General features: G+C 32.8%; 2 protein-coding genes across 16 annotated transcripts in view; both read left to right on the plus strand.

Annotated features, from left to right (window-relative positions):
* Positions 1 to 20,060, plus strand: part of LOC127881615 (uncharacterized) — a 136,491-nt gene that overhangs the window by 80,275 nt on the left and 36,156 nt on the right. The gene's annotated exons all lie outside the window — the stretch shown is intronic.
* LOC127881685 (uncharacterized) overlaps positions 1 to 20,060 on the plus strand; it is a 62,037-nt gene that overhangs the window by 35,685 nt on the left and 6,292 nt on the right. For 2 of the 3 annotated variants that reach the window (XM_052429789.1, XM_052429790.1), the window contains exon 6: positions 9,836 to 9,999. The exons of the other annotated variant lie outside the window; for it this stretch is intronic. In XM_052429789.1, coding sequence (XP_052285749.1) covers positions 9,836 to 9,984 — 149 coding nt within the window. In that variant the 3' untranslated portion in view covers positions 9,985 to 9,999. Of the gene's footprint in view, positions 1 to 9,835; positions 10,000 to 20,060 lie in introns of those variants that run through there. 3 annotated transcript variants of the gene reach the window in all.

Raw genomic sequence — 20,060 nt, forward strand, 5'->3', positions numbered from 1 at the left:
ACCCCTTACGTTTATGTTTGATGTAATTTGTTACGAAAATGTTTAAGAAATGCTTCAATCACGCAGATACATGTACACGATGAACTGTTTACCAGCAATATAATATTGATATTGCAAAAACAACATCAACAATAACATATATAATAGATAAGTAAAATGTAACGTAAACTGGTTCAAACATAACACAACTGTTGCCAATATTGTCCCCCAATAACATTTTGGCGTAGATCATTAAAAACTTATGTATGTAGAATTGCCTTCAGATAATGTTTTAATTATAACTATTTGGTGTAAAACATTACAGTAAAATCAATAGTCTCAATAACATTAGCAAACCAATGAACACTCTTCATATTCAATAATACAACGGCGATGCCATGGTGTGGATTGCATAAAAACAGGCAAATGTTTGTTGCACATGTTATAACATCATATTAATGAACTTGTATCTCCTTTTATGTTTGGTTTATTATGTGCCCACAAAATTGCAGTTTTGCATATACATACTCATCATTCAAATGTTATCAAATATATATGATACTTATAAGGACGCATACAGTTATTTTAACCTTTCGTATGAGTAGCAAATCGCATAAAATGTTGTATGATTTTACACAAAAATTCTCGCATGGGCCCAATGAGATTTTGTGTCCATTTGTACGAATTACATCAACTCGTAAAAAAATCTAAACGCGATTGAATGGGAAAATGGACTGTTTGTACAGACTGTGTCAATATACAAATTGATAGAGAACACACGGTTGAGTTGCACGGAGAAGAGATAGTACCATGATTTAAAGGACCATGTGTTGTGTAGGAATTATTCACACTGGAAACACCAATATATTCCTAAATAAATCGAATACCATAATTTGTATTTTAAATGAAGAGGTACGAACAGTTAAAATATGTGTCCGATTATCATGTTCACTGATAACGCCCGCCTCGTGTCATAGTTTGCACGTTGTCCACGAAGAGAGACGTAGAGACGTTTAACGCGAATTTAGTGATATTTTTTATACGGACACAAATATACAATATTACAAGCATAAAAAGTAGTTTCATATTGTCGAAAAGCGTCGATTTAAATGTTATGATATTTTACCTTTACAAAATGTACATGCGAAGTTCCTGCGAAATGTTCTGTCAAAACAAAATGTTGGTAAAAATAATAAATGTGTAAGATTTAAGCAAACATATGGCAATGAAGTTATCAATTTCGCCTTTAAATTTATTTTCTCATAACCATTAATATCTGGCGTTTCTTTATAAATTGAAAGGTTACACATCACTTACATACACTTATTTTCGGTCGTTTGCAATTGTTTTTATTTTTCATTGAAATATCATTAAATCGAACAAAATAACACTATGTTAAAGACATAATTTAAAATGAAGCAGGATAAATCGAATACATGTTTAGTGCCGAGAGGGAGAAAGTTTATCTGGTTCGGCCCGTTAAAGCTCGACCTATTTCTTTTTATAAGCCTCGCCGGTTAAACTTTCTCCATTTCGGCACAAATAAATTAAAAGAGGGTTACCGGGAGATTTCTTTTAAGTTTCGTCAAAATTTGACCAGCGGTTTAGGAACAGATGTGGATGTGATTAAGTTTTATCAAAATAGAAGTTAATAATTGAAAAGTTACGCGCGACATAAGTCAACAAATATAATATTTGTCAAACAAGACTAAGTATATTAACGTGCATTAAAAGGCACACGCCGATTAATGTGCATAAAGTTTCTAGTTTATGTTCAAACTAATTTATCATTCCACCCAGTAATGTGTTAATACGAGCAAGAAATGTCCGAGATGAAACGTGTTTACTCATAGTCACGAGTATATGTACTTTTCTCTATTATATCAATACTCTGAACTAATCAACAACATCATCAATGAAATCATCATTAGTAATCCCATTATTCTTAACAATATTTCCATATAAATACTTGCACAAAAACTTAGTTAAGAACGAGTGTTCGTATTTGACATATATGTCGGTATATAAATGAATAACAATCCTTCTCCATGTCTCGACCTTAATGGCACCGCTCATTTTAGGAGTCTCAATTCATCTTTCTCAAGCAAAGGTACATGTTCGTCTTAAAATGAAATCTCACATTACAATCTATTATTATAATTCCAAGCATACACACTTTAAAATAATGTAGCCGCTTATTTGATCACATGTATGTGCATTTAGAGCCTAATACACACCTCGAATGGCGAATCAGTAAATATATAAGATAGCTAAAACCCATCGATTTTTATATTTTGTCGTCAACATTTTACAAAATGAGATCTTTTGTCAGTCGTCGCAAAGAAGTACTATAGACAGATAATGTATCGGTCGTCTATCGACGGTGTTTATACAGGTTTGCTTGAATGTGATGTTTTTCAAGGCCATAAATCGCCGGGGATTCTCTTATGCAAATTAACAAAAAAATCATGTGTAGACGGCTTAGTTGCCACTTCAGATCTCAGTGCAATAGGATCGATCTCCAATTTATCATAATCATTCTTTGGTAGTTGAAGTCTCCTTATAGAAATCGATATTTCACAGAAATTCGTTGCGGAATGAAAATAAACCAAGGGAGGATTTTGAAATCGTTTTCAATTTCTTTTTCAAATAAAAAACCTCACTTAATTGATTATTAGTTACAACGGTCATAAAATAATTATGCAGAAAAAATGTCATGAACTTTGTCAAACAAACATAATTATTTCATTTCGGGAAATAATTTTTGCTCCTTGTCAGTGACCACATATAATGATTACTAAAACATGCGCGTATCTTTAATTGAGTATACTTATAATATATAGACAAGGAGAAACAAGGAGAAACAAAATAATTTTAAAGGCAGTAAGGACAAAGTATTACAAATACTATCAGTGACTGCAAAGTGATACATACACTTCTTTGAAGAAAGTCTAACTATAATTCAGTGGTATTATTTAAAATAGCATTTCGTACAGATAATGCTTCCTTAACATACTTACACACGTTTAATATTTCAAAGTTACAAGTTGATGTTAATTAACTATGGAACTTAACAAACGATGGATTCACGAAATAAAAACGTTTAATGATTTTTTGCCGTAGAAAACGGTGACATGAACAAACACAAATAAAACGGAATTCAGCCTCTATATCCCGTTGATTACAACAAAGGCAATAACGTTCTTCACGGGGGATATTGTTGCGTGAGTATCTTTCTGTCTGAAATCTCAATGGATGGGCAGAAGCCCTTAATTTCACAAAGTATAAACGTAGACTCTATAGAGAAATGACGTTGTTGCAAATTTTAATTCGATTTTCCAGAGGGAATATACAGCAAAAGGAGCATCTGTCTTTCGTGTTCACATTTTTCCAAATAAAACTCGTTTACATGTTAAAATGACGCCACGACGCAGTAATTGTTATGCAGGAAAATATGCATTGCGTAAACCAAACAATAGACAAAACCACTTTATCAGTGCAGCCAATTGATATCAAATAAAAAATATAATTAAGAAACGAGCCTAAAAGGATCTGACTCAGATACATCGAGCAATTTGTATAAAAAACACACATTAAAATAATAATTTAAGACAAATCCTACACAATCTTGCACCATCTTTAAAAGGATATATCAATATTTGCATGATAAAGCTGTCTGACATTTTTTTCCGCTTTTACAGTATTAGAAACATGTTTTGACAGTTATCTGATAAATCATCCTGAAATCGTTTGAAGAGGCGTATCTATGTAAAAAAATATCTGAAAACTATAATATCAGATAAGATGGTTTACATGACACTAAATCGCTTAATTACTTGTGTTACGAGTTTGAGAGGAGAATGTTTTTTGAAGTTATTAAGCCTAAAAAGTCATGCATTAACCATGTACCCTCGAGCTTTGTACAGTCTAATTTAAATGAATTGAAAGTACTGTTCCTTTTTGATGCTGGAACAAAGAGCCATTTTAAACCAAATATGAAAATGGCATAATAAACCTTTCTGAGTGTTGCATACTTGTTCATGAATTAGTATCATTTTGTATTTTAAAATAAATGGTAAAATGTCAGCATATCTACATTTAATGGGATATTATTAGTGAAACAAACAATTGTGGTGAGTTTAATTTGCTTTCTCTAATCGAATTTTATAACGTGAATTTCGTTTAACCAATACGTTTGACCTTCTGGATAAGTCATATTCCAAAAGTAGGTCATTGTTACAGTCAAGATCAGGTCAATTGATGTTAGAGTCTTTATAGTATCCAAAGACAATTTTTGAAAACGAAAAGCCTTAAAAGCAAAAATGTTATTCCGTAACACCTTTTCTTTCTTGGCTGATGTTCACATAGGTATAACAATAAAACGGGCCGATGATTTATTGCTCACATGTTATCATCTATCAGGGGATGGGAGTAAATGAAGAATGACTGTGATGTGATGTGTTTAAGGTTTTCAATGCCAAATTATGCAGAGGAGTTTCTACAGCAAATAGACAAATAGACAAAACATGTACAGACGAATACATCACGACTTCACATACAAAAACCCAGTTGAATATAATTATTTATTGCATCATAAAATTGATTTATCATTTTTCGTTAAAAAAAACCCCACAGAATGACATAAAAACATTAAACAAATATCGGAATTTAAAGCGTTCAACTTACATCGCATAATATTTATTTCTGGAAGTTAGTCTTTTGCAAAACAATATATAGATTTACACTTAAGAGGTCTAAGTCACTTAAATTGAATCATTCGTTATCTCAAGTACAGGATATTTATGTTAAAAACAACTGAATGTAACAGGGCGTTAATACGTTAAGTCCAGAAATGGTAAAAAAAACTTGCACAATAATTATACTAAGACTTAATTCATATATAATACTACATAATGTTAAGGTGTTTGCTTCCTTTCGACAGTATTTTATACATGTTTTGTCAATCCCATAATGAATTGACCCTGAAGTTGAATAAAGAATATATGATTAAGTTGGTCACTTATAATTATGTAAAACTAAACCTTACATTTCATGCAAGCGTACCAGGATAACCATACACCACCTACCGCAGTTCAGTATTAAGAGAGATAAACGTTTTATATTTGCATGTGCCTTAAGGTTTGGCCAGTTGTTACGCCATAGTAAGTAAATAAGTAAATAGTTTATTAAAGTAACATGTGCATTTCATATAATACAAACAATAATATTAACCAATAAAATAAGCACCCGGCCGATAGGACCTATAAGTCACCTCAGCTGTTAAGCTCATTCTACACGTAAAACATAATGTAAAGTTCGGACAAACTGTTTAAAGATCCGCTATGCATTACATAACAAACAGCACACATTCACGGAATTATGTGAATTATAAATTATTGATGATAGCTCGTCCATTGCCCTTAAAACGGCCAACGCACAGCTGCGTAAACATCCTTGTCAACTGGGTTACCAAGGAGACGTCGTATTATAAATAGTCATATCTTCAGAAATTACGCAGATGAGTCGACCTGGTGTTGGATAGTGCGTCGATATGCCATTTTTTGTGTGAATTAATTTTGAATAGACATTACATGAAATGCCTGTTAAGGTTTGATTCATTCCGTATGGACTAAAGTTTGTTTTATTTCTTTAGGTGCACGACATGATTCCATCGGCGTTCTTGGTGGCGGTGGTATTTCTTTCGTGTTGCTACGTTGCGCGATGTAATGTGCTTAGTACGTAAACCAATATTCTTTAAGCTTCGTTTGGATATCTTGACCAAATTAAAGGTATATTACATATACTATGCCACGCGTTAAACTCCGTCGGAATGTTTGCACAAAATCTAGCACTTAGATGTTTTCTCAATTTATTAACTATTAATTCATTATTATTTATAATGGGAAAATACTCAAAAACCTTTTTTCAAAAATTATTCTACGGCAATGTCAGTATGAATTAAATACGAATGTCAAAATCATCGATTATTGTGGATCATTTCTTTATAATTGAGAAGACAATGGCGGATGTTATTCTTTTATAGCTTATACTTTCTTTCAGGTCCATGTTATGCAACGGTAGAGTGTGCAAATAATACCACAGTTTGTGAAAATGATTTTTGTCATATTCGTAAGTATTTATTAATTATAATGAAGTATGTTAGCTTTATTCTACATATTAAACAAATGACGCTGAAAATCACATCTGTTATATAACACGTATTTGTATTGAATGCTAAGCAGCGAAATAAACCGATTCATTTAACCACACACATCGGTTGACTTTGATTTAAAGATCATTGTCTTTGACTAATCGTTAAATCTGTTTTTGCGTAATTTACCTGTATGATTTTTTTCTTATCAATGTTTCACGCTGGGTATGCGGATACTTTGATAACAGATGGCACTTCGAAACCAGATAACAACAAAAGCCACGCGCGAGAGTTAAGTTCCTCAGTTTTTTTAAAAGTTATATCATAAAGATTAGTTTTTTAGACAAGGCGTATGGTCGAGTTTATAAATAGTGTATCCTTTTTATATTGGAAAAAAAATCACGGAAGAATGTTAGATTTTTCTCCCAAAAATAGAAAATTCGGTCGGAAAACAGCATGAACTGGATGAACTTTATATATTTCAACAAATAAAACTACTTAGAAATATTTCAAGAAATTGTTTGATATTCCAGCATGTAGAGTAATCACTGTCTTTCAAATACTGAAATTTTGATAGTATTCAATGAAATATAAATGAAGATAGAGCATGTTTTAATAGGTGGTATTCATGAAGTTGCGGATACTTTGATTCCCGATATAGGGCACTTCGGATAACATAGACTTTCAACTAATTGGGCACTCTAATAACCGAGTTTTATCTTCTACCTGAAATTTATTTATGCATATTATGACTATTCTTACCAAACATATTGAAGTACGAATAAATTTGAATTGTCAAGCGCGACACATTGGGAATCTATGCATAACGTAATTACATACACATGTGAAATATAACCAATGGCGTTGTTCATTTTCAAAAATCTTATTACTATTAATTTATATAATTAATATTGTAAGTGCAAATTTTAAATAAGATTCAAATGCTAATTTCTGCTTATATCACGTACATCCAATTTCGTATGCAGAATGTTTTGTTTTTATATTAATAACAACAACTTTGACACCATCATCGTGTGATTAAATCGACCGCCTGTACCATTATTGCTATTTTTTTTTTATTTCATGGCATTGAGCCAAAAAGTTATAATAGAATTTCGGACCTGCATCGCTGCTTAGTAGTTTTAGCGGAGTGATGTTTCATGACACGCTATCTAGTATATAAGTAAATGGCCTTAGTACCTTCATCAGGAATAATTATATATGCTTTATAACAGCCGTTTCGCTACAAAAAATGTAATTTAAAAACACATAGTACATAAGGTTAAATAATTTTAAATTAACATCTTCGATATGTCTGATGAGTTACATTTTAAATGTAATTTAAAATTGTTTAAGCTTTTGTACTATGCGAAGATCCAGCTGTTGGGTGACTCGACAACTGGAAAATTTATGGTCATAAAGACTGTACTCATTAGGCATATCGAATTAGTTTCACGTGTGTCTATCACATTTATACGAAATCATTATCATATTCCAAAGGGATAAGAACATGTTTCGGTAATTCGCTTTTAATTTACGTCAGTACATACATTTTTAGTTATTGCCTACTTACTATAACAGTATTCCACAGCGAATTCTGCATTTCTGATTCACTAAATAGAGTGTGTTGTATCTGGTAAAAAGTGTCGAGTAATCTGGAATCGAAGTGTCATTGTCTTTGAGATGATCGGTAAAACAAGTGTCCATGAAAATTTGGCATCCGACTCTTAAAACATTTGAATTTCCTCAAATTCGTTAGTTAACTAAAATTTTAAATGTTGTTACATTAATGGACATATTGATCTTTTATTTCGATTAGTTGGCACGTTCTTGCTTTATTTCCAAGTATTTTGTTGAAACACGTACTGATCATAGAATTCATAATGATTATCGATGGAATTTTATGTTTTTTTATTATAATCCACTGTTTTTTCTACGATTTTTTTACTCCGCAATAAGAAGTACTATACCATTAATCGACCAAACAATGTTACGTGTCTGAAAACCAAATGAACAGAACATAAATGCAAAAAAAGCTGAAGAACTCACCTCTCGCGCATGGCTTTTGTTGTTATCTGGTATCGAAGTGCCATCTGTTATCAAAGTATCCGCATACCCGGCGTGTGTTTAGGAGTCGATCAAGTATGCACAAAAGAAACTACAACAACCGTCGCAACAACTGTAATAACACCTGCCAAAACATTCACACCCGCTGGACCAACCCAGCCAGGTGCACGTTCCCAAGCATCGAATTCTACCTCGGCACCAACAACTACTGCGGCAACAACAACTACTGCGACAACAACAGCTACTGCGGCAACAACAACTACTACGACAACAACATTAACTACTGCGGCAACAACAACTACTGCGGCAACAACTACTAATGCGGCTACAACAACTACTGCGGCAACAACAACTAATGCGGCAACAACAAATACTGCGACACATACAAAAACAACGGATCCTGCCACAACAATAGTTGCTCGTACGTGTACCACTTGTAATTATAATATCGGTGGTTAATTATGACATTATATTTATGATAATTATAATTCACTACGCATGTTTTGGATATTGTGTGAAAACTTGACCGTTAAAGATCATCAGAAATTGTGTAAATTTTAAGTGCAAATTATTTCTCGTTCTCTGTATGGCTTCATCTCTGTTTCATAAAAAATAAATCTTTTGTTATATTTAATGTCTTGAATGTTTGCACTTACTCTTGCTAATGTCATATTGCTCGTTTGCTATAAGACGATGCTCAACTTCAATATAACAATATAACTTTTTATATATTCATATTTAATAATATTAGTTCTTGTACGAAGCATCAGCATCAACTGCTAGCCGAAAACGAAGAAGACGTAGTACAAACCAACAAGAGTGTGTTTCAAACGCATGCTGTGAATCAGTCGAACAAACAACACTGATGTGCGCATGTTATGATGGCTATATTGCAGATAATGAAAAGTGCAACAAAGGTACAATAAACACGTAATGCACAATTTGTGTAGGTTCTCACTTTTGACTCACATATTATTAATAAAGCAGCAATAATATAATAATAATAGTACATTCAAAATGAAAATGGTGTCCAAATTATTTTCCGAAACATAGTCCCGTGGAACTAACGCCCCAAAAAAGTTCAATTTCATTTATTATGACATTACAATATTCAACTTATTTTTTTCTGAACCCGAGAACAGTGTCTTACTTACAAATTTCGTATATTTATAAAAATTATTATGTTGAGAGCTTTACAATGAAAATCATACTCACTTGATAATGATAATCAATCAATTAGTAATTATCCTTCAAAGCCAATTTAACCAAATCTGATTAGCCCCCTTATACATTTGTTTCCTATGCACGTTTTATGTTTATTCCAAAGACTCCTCTTAAATCAAACACATTTTCAAGCGGATGTATTATTTCCCGCTTATTAATAATATATTCACTTAACGGCGATGTTCGCATTTTGGAACTGTATTTTTTTAGGTGATTAACAAACTGAGTGTATAATCTCCTATTAAATAAGTGTGTTTAACGTGATGTGCATATGTTTTTACAATTATATACAACATACCGTATACTTATTATCCTTTCAAATAAGGTGTACTCAAAGCCCTACACATAAATTGCAAATGTATTCAAGTAAGTTATATTATATATAAATTAGTCTAATTTTGAAATAATCTTCAGATCCTGGCAATGGCGCGGGACATTTGAGAGTGACGGACCTTTTTACTGTCATGGTGATGACAGTGCTAATGTTTCTCATCTTAAAAAAACTTTCAGTGCTGCAGTGGTCCATTGACTTGTCGGTACCATTGCGTACCGTTTGTAAATAACTCTATATCTTTAGGATTTGTAATGGAACAATTATTTTGTAAATACTTAAATCAAAACAAGTCGTGTGCAATAGACCACATTTAGTTTGTATCTGCATATCAATTTGAAAGTTCATTTATCAATACAGAAAATTATCTTATTTAAACGCTATAACAACTACATTAGAAACAAACCTTTCACAAACTTACGATTTTACAAACATAGAGCGGACACTTCGAACGGTGTGGTTTCAACATTATTGATGCATGATCTGGCTTTGAAAGTGCGTGTCCCCCGTGTCTATAGACTATGTCACCGAGAGTGTACATGTATGAGAGTTCCGGTTATCTGCGCATGCCTAGTGAAGCCGTTGTGCCGACCAACTGGCAATGACAGATCAACCAGAACAGTGTGTGTTTTTTTGTAGGCTGTTGAGCGCCACTTTTGGTCGAATATTTTATGTAGCGAATAAAAGACAAAGACCTACATGTTAATATTGTTGTTGTATCTCCCTGATTAACGAACCTTTATATTATACATTTTCCACGAAATCTGGTATGACTACATTAATGAGTATTATTACACAAATAATGAATATAAAGTATAATATTAATATTTTTTCCAACACGAACTGCAAAACAAATGCATTCGTATTCAGTTTCTATCTAAAAAATTGTGGTTATGTTACAGTATTCGAATAAATTAAAACAAGCAATGTAATACTAACTTAAACAAATAATGTTCATTTATTGTTCGTTGTGATGATGTTTTAAGTAAAATACATTACTAATAATTCGACCTGAGTGCAGTAAGAGTATACTATTCACTAATAAAACGATATTTTCAAAGTGGAAACTACAGTTGGAAACATTCGCAAAAGTAGTTACTTTCAACTTTAAAGTAGCTGGAAAAAATGTGGACAGGTGTCGGGTTTTTTCTTCTTGGATGACACACTTTTCTATTTCTCAAATGCAGTGCGGTTAGAATGCTCTTTTAGAAAAGGCGTAGTCGTGGTGTCCCTATATGCAAAATGTCAAATATATTTTTTACTGAAGTATCATGGTTTTATTGTTACCAATCATATCCCGAAATAGCGATAAACACACATCCAATAAGCGTTTATTGACCTTTATCATTTTTAATTTTTTATGATTTGACATGATATACAATTCAGTTCTCAAAACACTCGCATATTTTTTGTTTCGTGCGACCAACATTAATTGGTTACTAAGCACGTCAACTTTGATATACATTAAGCTTATTTGTATTAAAAATAGTTTCTAAAAGAAACGCTTTTTTTCAGACAACGTCATAACGATGGTCATTCGTACGATGTCCGGTGCTAATTGTAGAGTAGGTCATGGTTATGCCAGAATGATGCTATGATTTTTAATTCACGAAACACATAATTATGTTAGTTTATTTATGAATCAATGGTATCTTCATCAAATGTTTTAAATGCCGCTTATTTTTGAATAAAATGCAACGACATTTTAAGAATAATATGGGCAAGAGTTTCGGTTTTCCATTAGGCTACTATGTTTAGACAAAGCACATGCGCAAAATAACACCTTAGCAACCAATCATATGGGTCGATATTATGAGAACAATTGTACATGGTACACATTACTACATGGAGTTAAGTCTAGCCAGTATTTTGTCAAAACATTCCCGCGTTAAATGCGGTTTTCGTTGTTAAGTCCAATAAAACACATTTAACTATAAATTGACATATAACACAGGCGTGTTTTTGTATCTGTTCACTTCCAAAATTCGTATGAATTCATTTAAGAGGAACGATACTACGGATAGACATGCTTGATGGAAATGACTTGCAGTACAGTGAAAACATGTCAGGTCAAAATTGTGAACGTGCAATAACTTGCTTATAACATACACGTTTGCGACATGTTTGCAATGACAAACACTCAAACTAAACATTTGATCTCTTTATCAATCGCCAATCTTGTCTTATTTGCACAGATGAAATATGTGAGATATAAAGCGAGTTTTTACAAGAAATAAACGCTTATCACTTTCTAACTGATTTGGCTGGAAAGTTAGCGTCATATAAAAATCATGTTAAAGTAATAAAGAGAGTAAAACGGCGAAAAATACCCATCTCGGCACGGACGTTCGACATCTTGACTATCACTTGATTACCAACTCTGCATCTGCTTTTAAAGGTGAAGCGAGTTAATTTTACAAAAACACTCTTAAACTTGTGAATTTATTCATAATATAGTATGCTAAAATTTTGTGAATTATTCGTTTAAATAAATTCGTTTCAGGAAATGGCGCAGACAATTTTAGAGGGGTGATACATTCGGTTATAATGTTGACATCAGTAATGCTGTATCTCATCTAGAGAACATCTACGAGTGCATCTGCGGTCAATTTTCTCGTCGGCATCCACTGGCATATTTAAAACATATCTAGATGTTAACCTCAATACACTTCACAACTTGTTTATGTTTTTACAAATAAATTTTAATTACGCAAGTGACATAAAATGACATTTTAAAGGATAACAACGATAGAAAAAACTTTTGCCAACTAATTTTCTAAACAATGATTTATTAAACACACATCAGACAATTCAAGCCTTGGGGTGTTTACATATATCAGATAAGTCGAGCCATTGGGATGTGCATACTATTGAAACTTGATCTGGCTTTGAAGGTGCGTATGCCCTGTGTCTACAGAACATGTCACCGAGAGTGTACATGAATGGGAGTTTCGATTGTCTGCGCATGCCTGATGAAGCCGTGGTGCCGACATACTGGTAATGTCAGGTCAACCGGAACGTCTCTTGTAGGCGCATGTGTGAAACTTTGGCCGGATTTGCATTATGAGAATAAAAATAGTCTTAAAACAAATAGTGTTGTCGTTAATATCTCTTATCCAAGCCTTATTATTTTACATATACATTGAACTCCGTAACGACAATAGAAATTAGCACTGAATATGACAAAATAATAAATGAAACATATTTTATACAACCTGTTTTATACACTTAAAGTATTTTTATAAATGCGCATTCGATTACAGTCGTAATTTTCGGAAGACCGAGATCAAGTAATATCATAATCCAATTTAAAGCACGCTTTCAAAAATGTTTGGAAATTCGTGTATTCTGATATTTACCATCTTTATTTTCTTCGTGTATTTGAAAATGCTTGATATTGCAGGTCGCGAACAATCAAATACTTTTAAAATGTATATTGTAAATAAAATGGTACGTATAGTTAGAATATGTGCCATAGTTTGCACGTTGTCAAATAAGAAAGACGTTTAACGCAAATTTAGTGATGCTTTTGATACGGGCACAAATGTACAATATGGCAAGCATTAAAAGTAGTTAAATATTGACGACCAGACCAATAGTATGGTAATGCAAGTTTGCATATGAATATTGCAGTCAATGCATGCATGTAGATTGCACGGGAATATTGCATTAAATGTCTAAATTACGGTTTTCCTAGAAAAACAACTGGCAAAAATCCACAACGACACGACACGCACGTGCCAATTATTAATTTGTAAAAAATGTTAATGTTACAGTGATACAATTTACGCATAAAGGAACGTTATCTTAGCATATACATTTGAGAATAATTACATTCAAGGGAGATTGCTATCCAATAGTTTCGGACGAAATGTGTAGGAGTTATATTACATGAAACTGTTACTACCCTTGTCTATGCGTATATTTGAACATTTAAACAAACGCAAAAAAAGACAGGGTTGTATTGGGGATTGTGATTTTTAAATTCATTTTTGCTCCCCTTTCATTCAGCAACTAATGGGCAATGGCAATTATTCAGACGCTATGATTATCTTTTTGAAACGTATAAGAAGATTTTATTTTGCTACTAGGCGAGACATTTGACGTTACCAAATATGACTCCAGGGGCATGAACCTTATCGCATACATGACTACTTAGCGAAGTAATATCAAAGCGCTGAAGGCACTGATGTTGTTCGCTATTGCATAATCTAAGACGCAACTCATTTATCAAAATTATGCTATAGCTTTTTATAACGCAAGTTTGAACTGAACACAACCCATTCAAATCTATAAAGAGTATGTCTTAACGCACAGGTCAAAATGTGTGTGCACTGTTTATCCTCATAGATAACTTAGACAAATTAACAACTGCATGTTTATTTTTTGACGATCTGAAATCATTTAAATTATGATGAACACGGTATAATGAGAATCAGTTTATATAAAATAAAATTTGCAATCACCATCATATTAAATGGATATTGTTGGAATATCGAATACCTATTACACGAAGAATATAATTTCATGTTGAAAATTCCCTTTGCAAAACTTTTTTGACACCATATACAATTCATAATATACAATAAGATAATTGATGAAAATAAGAAAATAAAAAATCTGCGAGCAGTATTTTTTTACTAACGAAGTAGGTAGTCATAAAGACAGCGCGTTTTACCCTTACTTTGTTGTCGATGCATTACGTGTTACCCTAGTAGTACACACGGTATCAACCAGTACCTTACCTTAACACTGGTAAAGAACACTCGTGTCCTTTTTCGGCGAAGCTGTTTGACCCAGCTGTTTACCTAAAATGCTTTCTACATAACGGCAGCAGGCACGAATGAATTCATTCGAATATTTTACAGGCCGATTCGAAAGAAATCACCTGAAGTTTGGCTGCATCACATCATATGCAAACAACTTTGAAAGAAGTTTTCCAGAGTATCATTTCTTTTAATGTTTAACAGCGGTTTATGAACAGTTGTCATAAAGTTTCCTCAAAATTAGAAGTCATCATTGAACAGTAACGCGCGCCATAAGTCCACAAATATCATATATGTTAAACAAGTATATTTCCGCGCTGAAATAGCCAGGTGCGTTAAAAGTCACATGCCGATTAACATGTTTAAACAAATTTATCATTCCATCAATAATTTTGTTAATGCGAACCATAAACGTCCGAGATTAAACGTGTTTACTCATAGTAATGAGCATATTTATTATTCGCTATTATATCAATAGTGTGAAATCAGCAACATCAGCAATGAAATATTCTTTAGCAACCTCTTTAATATTAACAATACATTCCATATAAATAATTAAACAAAGACTAAATTAAGAACGGTTGTTCGTATTTGACATGGCTGTCTGTATATAAATGAAAAAAATCCTTCTCCATGTTTCCAATGTAAAACGAAACTCGACCTTAATGGCACCGCTCATTTGAGGAGTCTCGAAACATCCGTAAACGTTGCGACATCTTTTTCCAGCAAAGATAACTGTTCGTCTTAAAATGAAATCTCACATGAACTTATTACTGAACTGACAATATATTTGAATCTATTATTTTCATCGACACTTACACACTTTAAAATAATGTAACCGCTTATATAAACACATACATGTGCATTAGAGCCAAATACACACCTCGAACGACGAATCAGTAAATATATAAGAGAGTTAAAAACATACATTTTATACATTTAGTCGTCAAATTTTCACATAATGACATCTTTTGCAAGTTTATTTAATATGACGGTCATTCTCTCCCGTTCCCTTCTGGTAAAACGTTGTTGTAATAGACTTGCATTAATGAACATACACAGAATCTTTTCTTCATTTTAATAGCATGAAAACGCTATTTATGATCTGATCGACACTAGCAGCATATTGTTTATCATGGAGTCCGAGAAAGTCCTGTCATTCTTTATTAACATCTTCAAAAACTTGCTAAATTTAATTCAAACATTTGTTGATTTTGCATCAAGTATATTTCTTATCGGACACAAGAAAAATAACTTATTAAAATATATATTTCACCTAAAGTCGAATGAAACTTGTTTTTGTTTTTCTTTCACCTGCCGATATACGTGTGATATTATTGTGGGTAACACAGGGAGATAGCACGTTCTAGTAAACGCGTGTGAAAAGGAAAAGTCGACGTAATCTTTGAATAGTCGAGATATGAATACCATTTTATGTGCATGCAGTCCTGATTTAATAACCGACAAGTGCGTCACGATTGTACTTATATATAATTCCAACAATTAAAGAAATTTTTACTCGAAACAAATATATGTATATATCCCTTATTATCATAGGATCGGCCCTCCTCATAGTATCGTGACTTTAACGAAAACCCTCAAAAGGTGCTGGAACGTGTTTTTTTATCAGGTTTAGTTTATGTGATGGTTATTCGTGACTATTACGGCCATCATTCTCATGATTTTCGGTGTTCATTGGAAAGTAGGTCATGCTTATTCCAGGGTGATGCTTTGATTTTTAAATAACGTAACACACAATTATGTTAGTTTGTTTATTTATCAATAGTGGCTTTATCAAATGTTTCATATGCCGCTTACTTTTGAATAAAATGTAAAAATATTTTACGAACAACATGAGCAAGTGTTTCGTTTTCCATTTAGAAACTATGTTTAGACCAAGCACATGCGCATAGTAACACAACTAAGCAAACAATTAGAAGGGTCGATATTATGAGAACCATTGAACATGGTACATATTACTACAGGGGGGGGGGTAATTATAGCCAGTAAAACATGCGTGTTTTTGTATCTGTTCCCTTCAAAAATTCGTATGTATTCATTAAAGTGACCTTTTCACAGATTTTGGCAGATATTGAAGTTTGTCATTAAATGCTTTGTATTGATAAATGTAAACATTTGATCTAAAAATCTCCAGTATAATAAATAATACAATTAAAGAAAGAAACAAAAGTAACCCTTAACTGAGCTAGAACCACTGACTCCTGGAATAAAAGTCTAACGCTTAGACCACTCGGCAAGCCGTGCTCATACAATCCGTAATGTATTTTATACGTTATATAAGCAATCCTCGTAGTGTCACAAAATATAACGACAACAACAAAACTCTCCGAATTATTCAATCGTTACGCGTTGCAACGCTTTATACTTTTCAGGTTATTAAATCGTCAAAAGATGCATAAAATGGATATTTTAGAGCATGGTAAATGTTCAGTATTACTGTTTTCTCACAAATATCATAACAACAACGAAAATTCGTGAATCTGAAACAATAATCTTTAATTTTGTCAATTAACCAAAACGTTGAAAGGTACCTTTAAGAGGACCGATACTACGGAGACATGCTTGATGGAAAGGACTTGCAGTACAGTGAGGTCATGTCAGGTCAAATTTGTTAACGTGCAATAACGTTTGCGACATGTTTCCAACGAAAAACACTAAAACTTAACATTTGATCTCTGTATCAATCGCCTATCTTGTCTTATTTGCACTGTCGCACTAAAAGTACTATAAACAGATAATATATTGGTCGTCAATCGACGGTGTTTATACAGGATTGCTTGGATATGATGTTTTTTCAAGGCGATAATACGCCGGGGATTTTCTTATGCAAATATTAAAAAAACATCAAGTGACGACGGCTTTGTCGCTACTTTAGATCCCAACGCAATAGAATTGATCTCCAATTTATTATAATCATTCTTGGGGTTTTGAAGTATCATTATAGAATAATAGACTACCACAATGTGATCCACTTCATCCATTTATGTCTAAAACGAAATAGATAAACATTTAAGAGGCCCTTATTATTGAATAATCTGTACTTACAGATACAACATATAAAAAATAGATAAAAATGTTAAAGAAGTTAAAAGGAAGCTACTCAGTTAAATCAATAAATGCAGATTAACAAAACGTTAATATCAAGACTTAATAAGACCACATGTCAAATCGTGCAGATTGCTAAGACCGCTTATCAACAATTGCGTACTTAAAGTCACTATCACGCTCACCAATACATACGGCTACTGTATTATGCTATATAAAAACATTCGACAACAAGTAGTACCATACGATGATTAATTACAATAGGAAGACCCTAAAAACAAGTAACATTGATGTAAAAACGTTATATTACAAGCATTCGGCAAGTTTTAAGCATCTTAATATCTAAATATCGTTCCACGATGTAATCTACTTTCGCTTTCGAGTCAGGATCGGACTCATTCGGGTTGCGTTCATTTTCATAATTTATACAAGCCATTTTCGCATTCGCTAAGTACCAGTTACCCAGAATTCGTTTTGAATTCACAGAATGATTATTCATGAGAGCTACGTCATGCTTCCGACGCTTATCGTATCCAATCTCGTGTTCACCCGTAAATGTTCGGATATTTCACGGGAGATATAAATGGAATTATTTGTGGCCACAAAAAAATGAAAACGAGCATTTTGTATCTCGTTAAATCAATTCTATCAGACAATATCTAACGTTGAAATTTTGCATTTTGCTAAAAGGAACATTGATTTGTTTATGGGTTAGCTTTATTTAAAGAAATATTCGATATTTTTTAGCGTGATTGTTACATTAAGCTCCCTCTTTCCGATTCGACAGTATTACAATTATCGATGTTCAGTCAGTCATCTGATAATATCACCTTAGAAAGAATGTCTGCAATTGTTAGAGAAGTGTAATACTGTAAATTTAAACCCGAAAAATTTAAAGTGAAAACAAGAAGGTTGAGACGGCCTTAGATCGCTTGTCTGTATTATAAATTCGTGAGAAGAACATGTGTTCAAAGTTATTTAACTTAAAATGTTTACATTAATTACGTGACTAGAGGCCTGGTCGATCAGTTTTAAGTCAAGATGCATGATCTGGACATTCACACTTATATAGTGCCACCCAATTTTCTTTCCCTAAACGAACTTTAACAACCCGTTTGTTTATTATCAAGTAACATTTGCGGACTAACGTGGGACGGAAAGAAATCGTAAAAGTTCAACTTCGTATACCGTAAGAAACTGGCAAAGTTTAATTGTGTATGTTTAACAGTGAAACGGAACTTCTTCCTACATAGTTTTAAATACGGGCAAACAGCCGGCCATATATACGTCCATAATGTTTGCCTTCATTCATTCCATTTTTTTTAAGACAAATATACCGATCTCTTTACCTCTTTTTAATGTTTATTACCGGCTGTTTCACGTGTATGTTCACTTATAATCAATAGAAAACGTCAGACCCATGCAGTGCTGTAACGTGTAAAATCCGCTTGATACATTATCGATGATGAGTTTTGATAAACTTAATAGCAAATCCGAATTGTATTTACTATTGGAAAGATCACTAAAACTCTCACCAAGTGCATCGTTTCATTTTTTTTTCAATATATTTAATATTGAAATTATACCAAAACGTGTTTCTTTAGAACAAACAAATCTAATGCAAACAAAACCGCAATATTGTGAGGTATAAATTATTAATGACAACTCGTTCTTTACATTACCCTTTAAAAGACCAACACACAGCTGCGTAAACATGTTTATTACCGGCTGTTTCACGTGTATGTTCACTTATAATCAATAGAAAACGTCAGACCCATGCAGTGCTGTAACGTGTAAAATCCGCTTGATGCATTATCGATGATTAGTTTTGATAAACTAAGTAGCAAATCCGAATTGTATTTACTATTGGAAAGATCACTAAAATTCTCACCAAGTGCATCGTTTCAATTTTTTTCAATATATTAATATTGAAATTATACCATAACGTGTTTCTTTAGAACAAACAAATCTAATGCAAACAAATCCGAAATATTGTGAGGTATAAATTATTGATGACAACTCGTTCTTTACATAACCCTTTAAAAGACAAACACACAGCTGCGTAAACATACTTGTCAAGTGATAAGGGTCACCAAGGAGACGTCGAATTATGAATGGTCATATCTCCAGATATAACGCAGATAAGTCGTCCTGGTGTTTGATAGTGCGTCGATTTGCCTTTTTTTATAAATAATTTGGAATAGAAATTACATGTAATGGATGTTTAGGTTTGGTTAATTGCGAATGAAACGCTGTTTTATTAGATGGTCGCTTTAGGGACCGTCTAAAGTGCTTAGTGTAAAATTATCTCCCGACATTACGCAGATAAGAAGACCTTGTGTTTGATATGACATTTTATTTTGTGTGACATAATTTTGAATAGAAATACATGTAATGGTTGTTTAGGTTTGTTTCGTTGTGTGTGTACTTAACGTTGTTTTATTTCTTTAGGTGCGCGACATGATTCCATCGGCGT

The sequence above is a fragment of the Dreissena polymorpha genome, chromosome 5 (genome assembly GCF_020536995.1).
Source record: "Dreissena polymorpha isolate Duluth1 chromosome 5, UMN_Dpol_1.0, whole genome shotgun sequence".
Classification (NCBI taxonomy): domain Eukaryota; kingdom Metazoa; phylum Mollusca; class Bivalvia; order Myida; family Dreissenidae; genus Dreissena; species Dreissena polymorpha.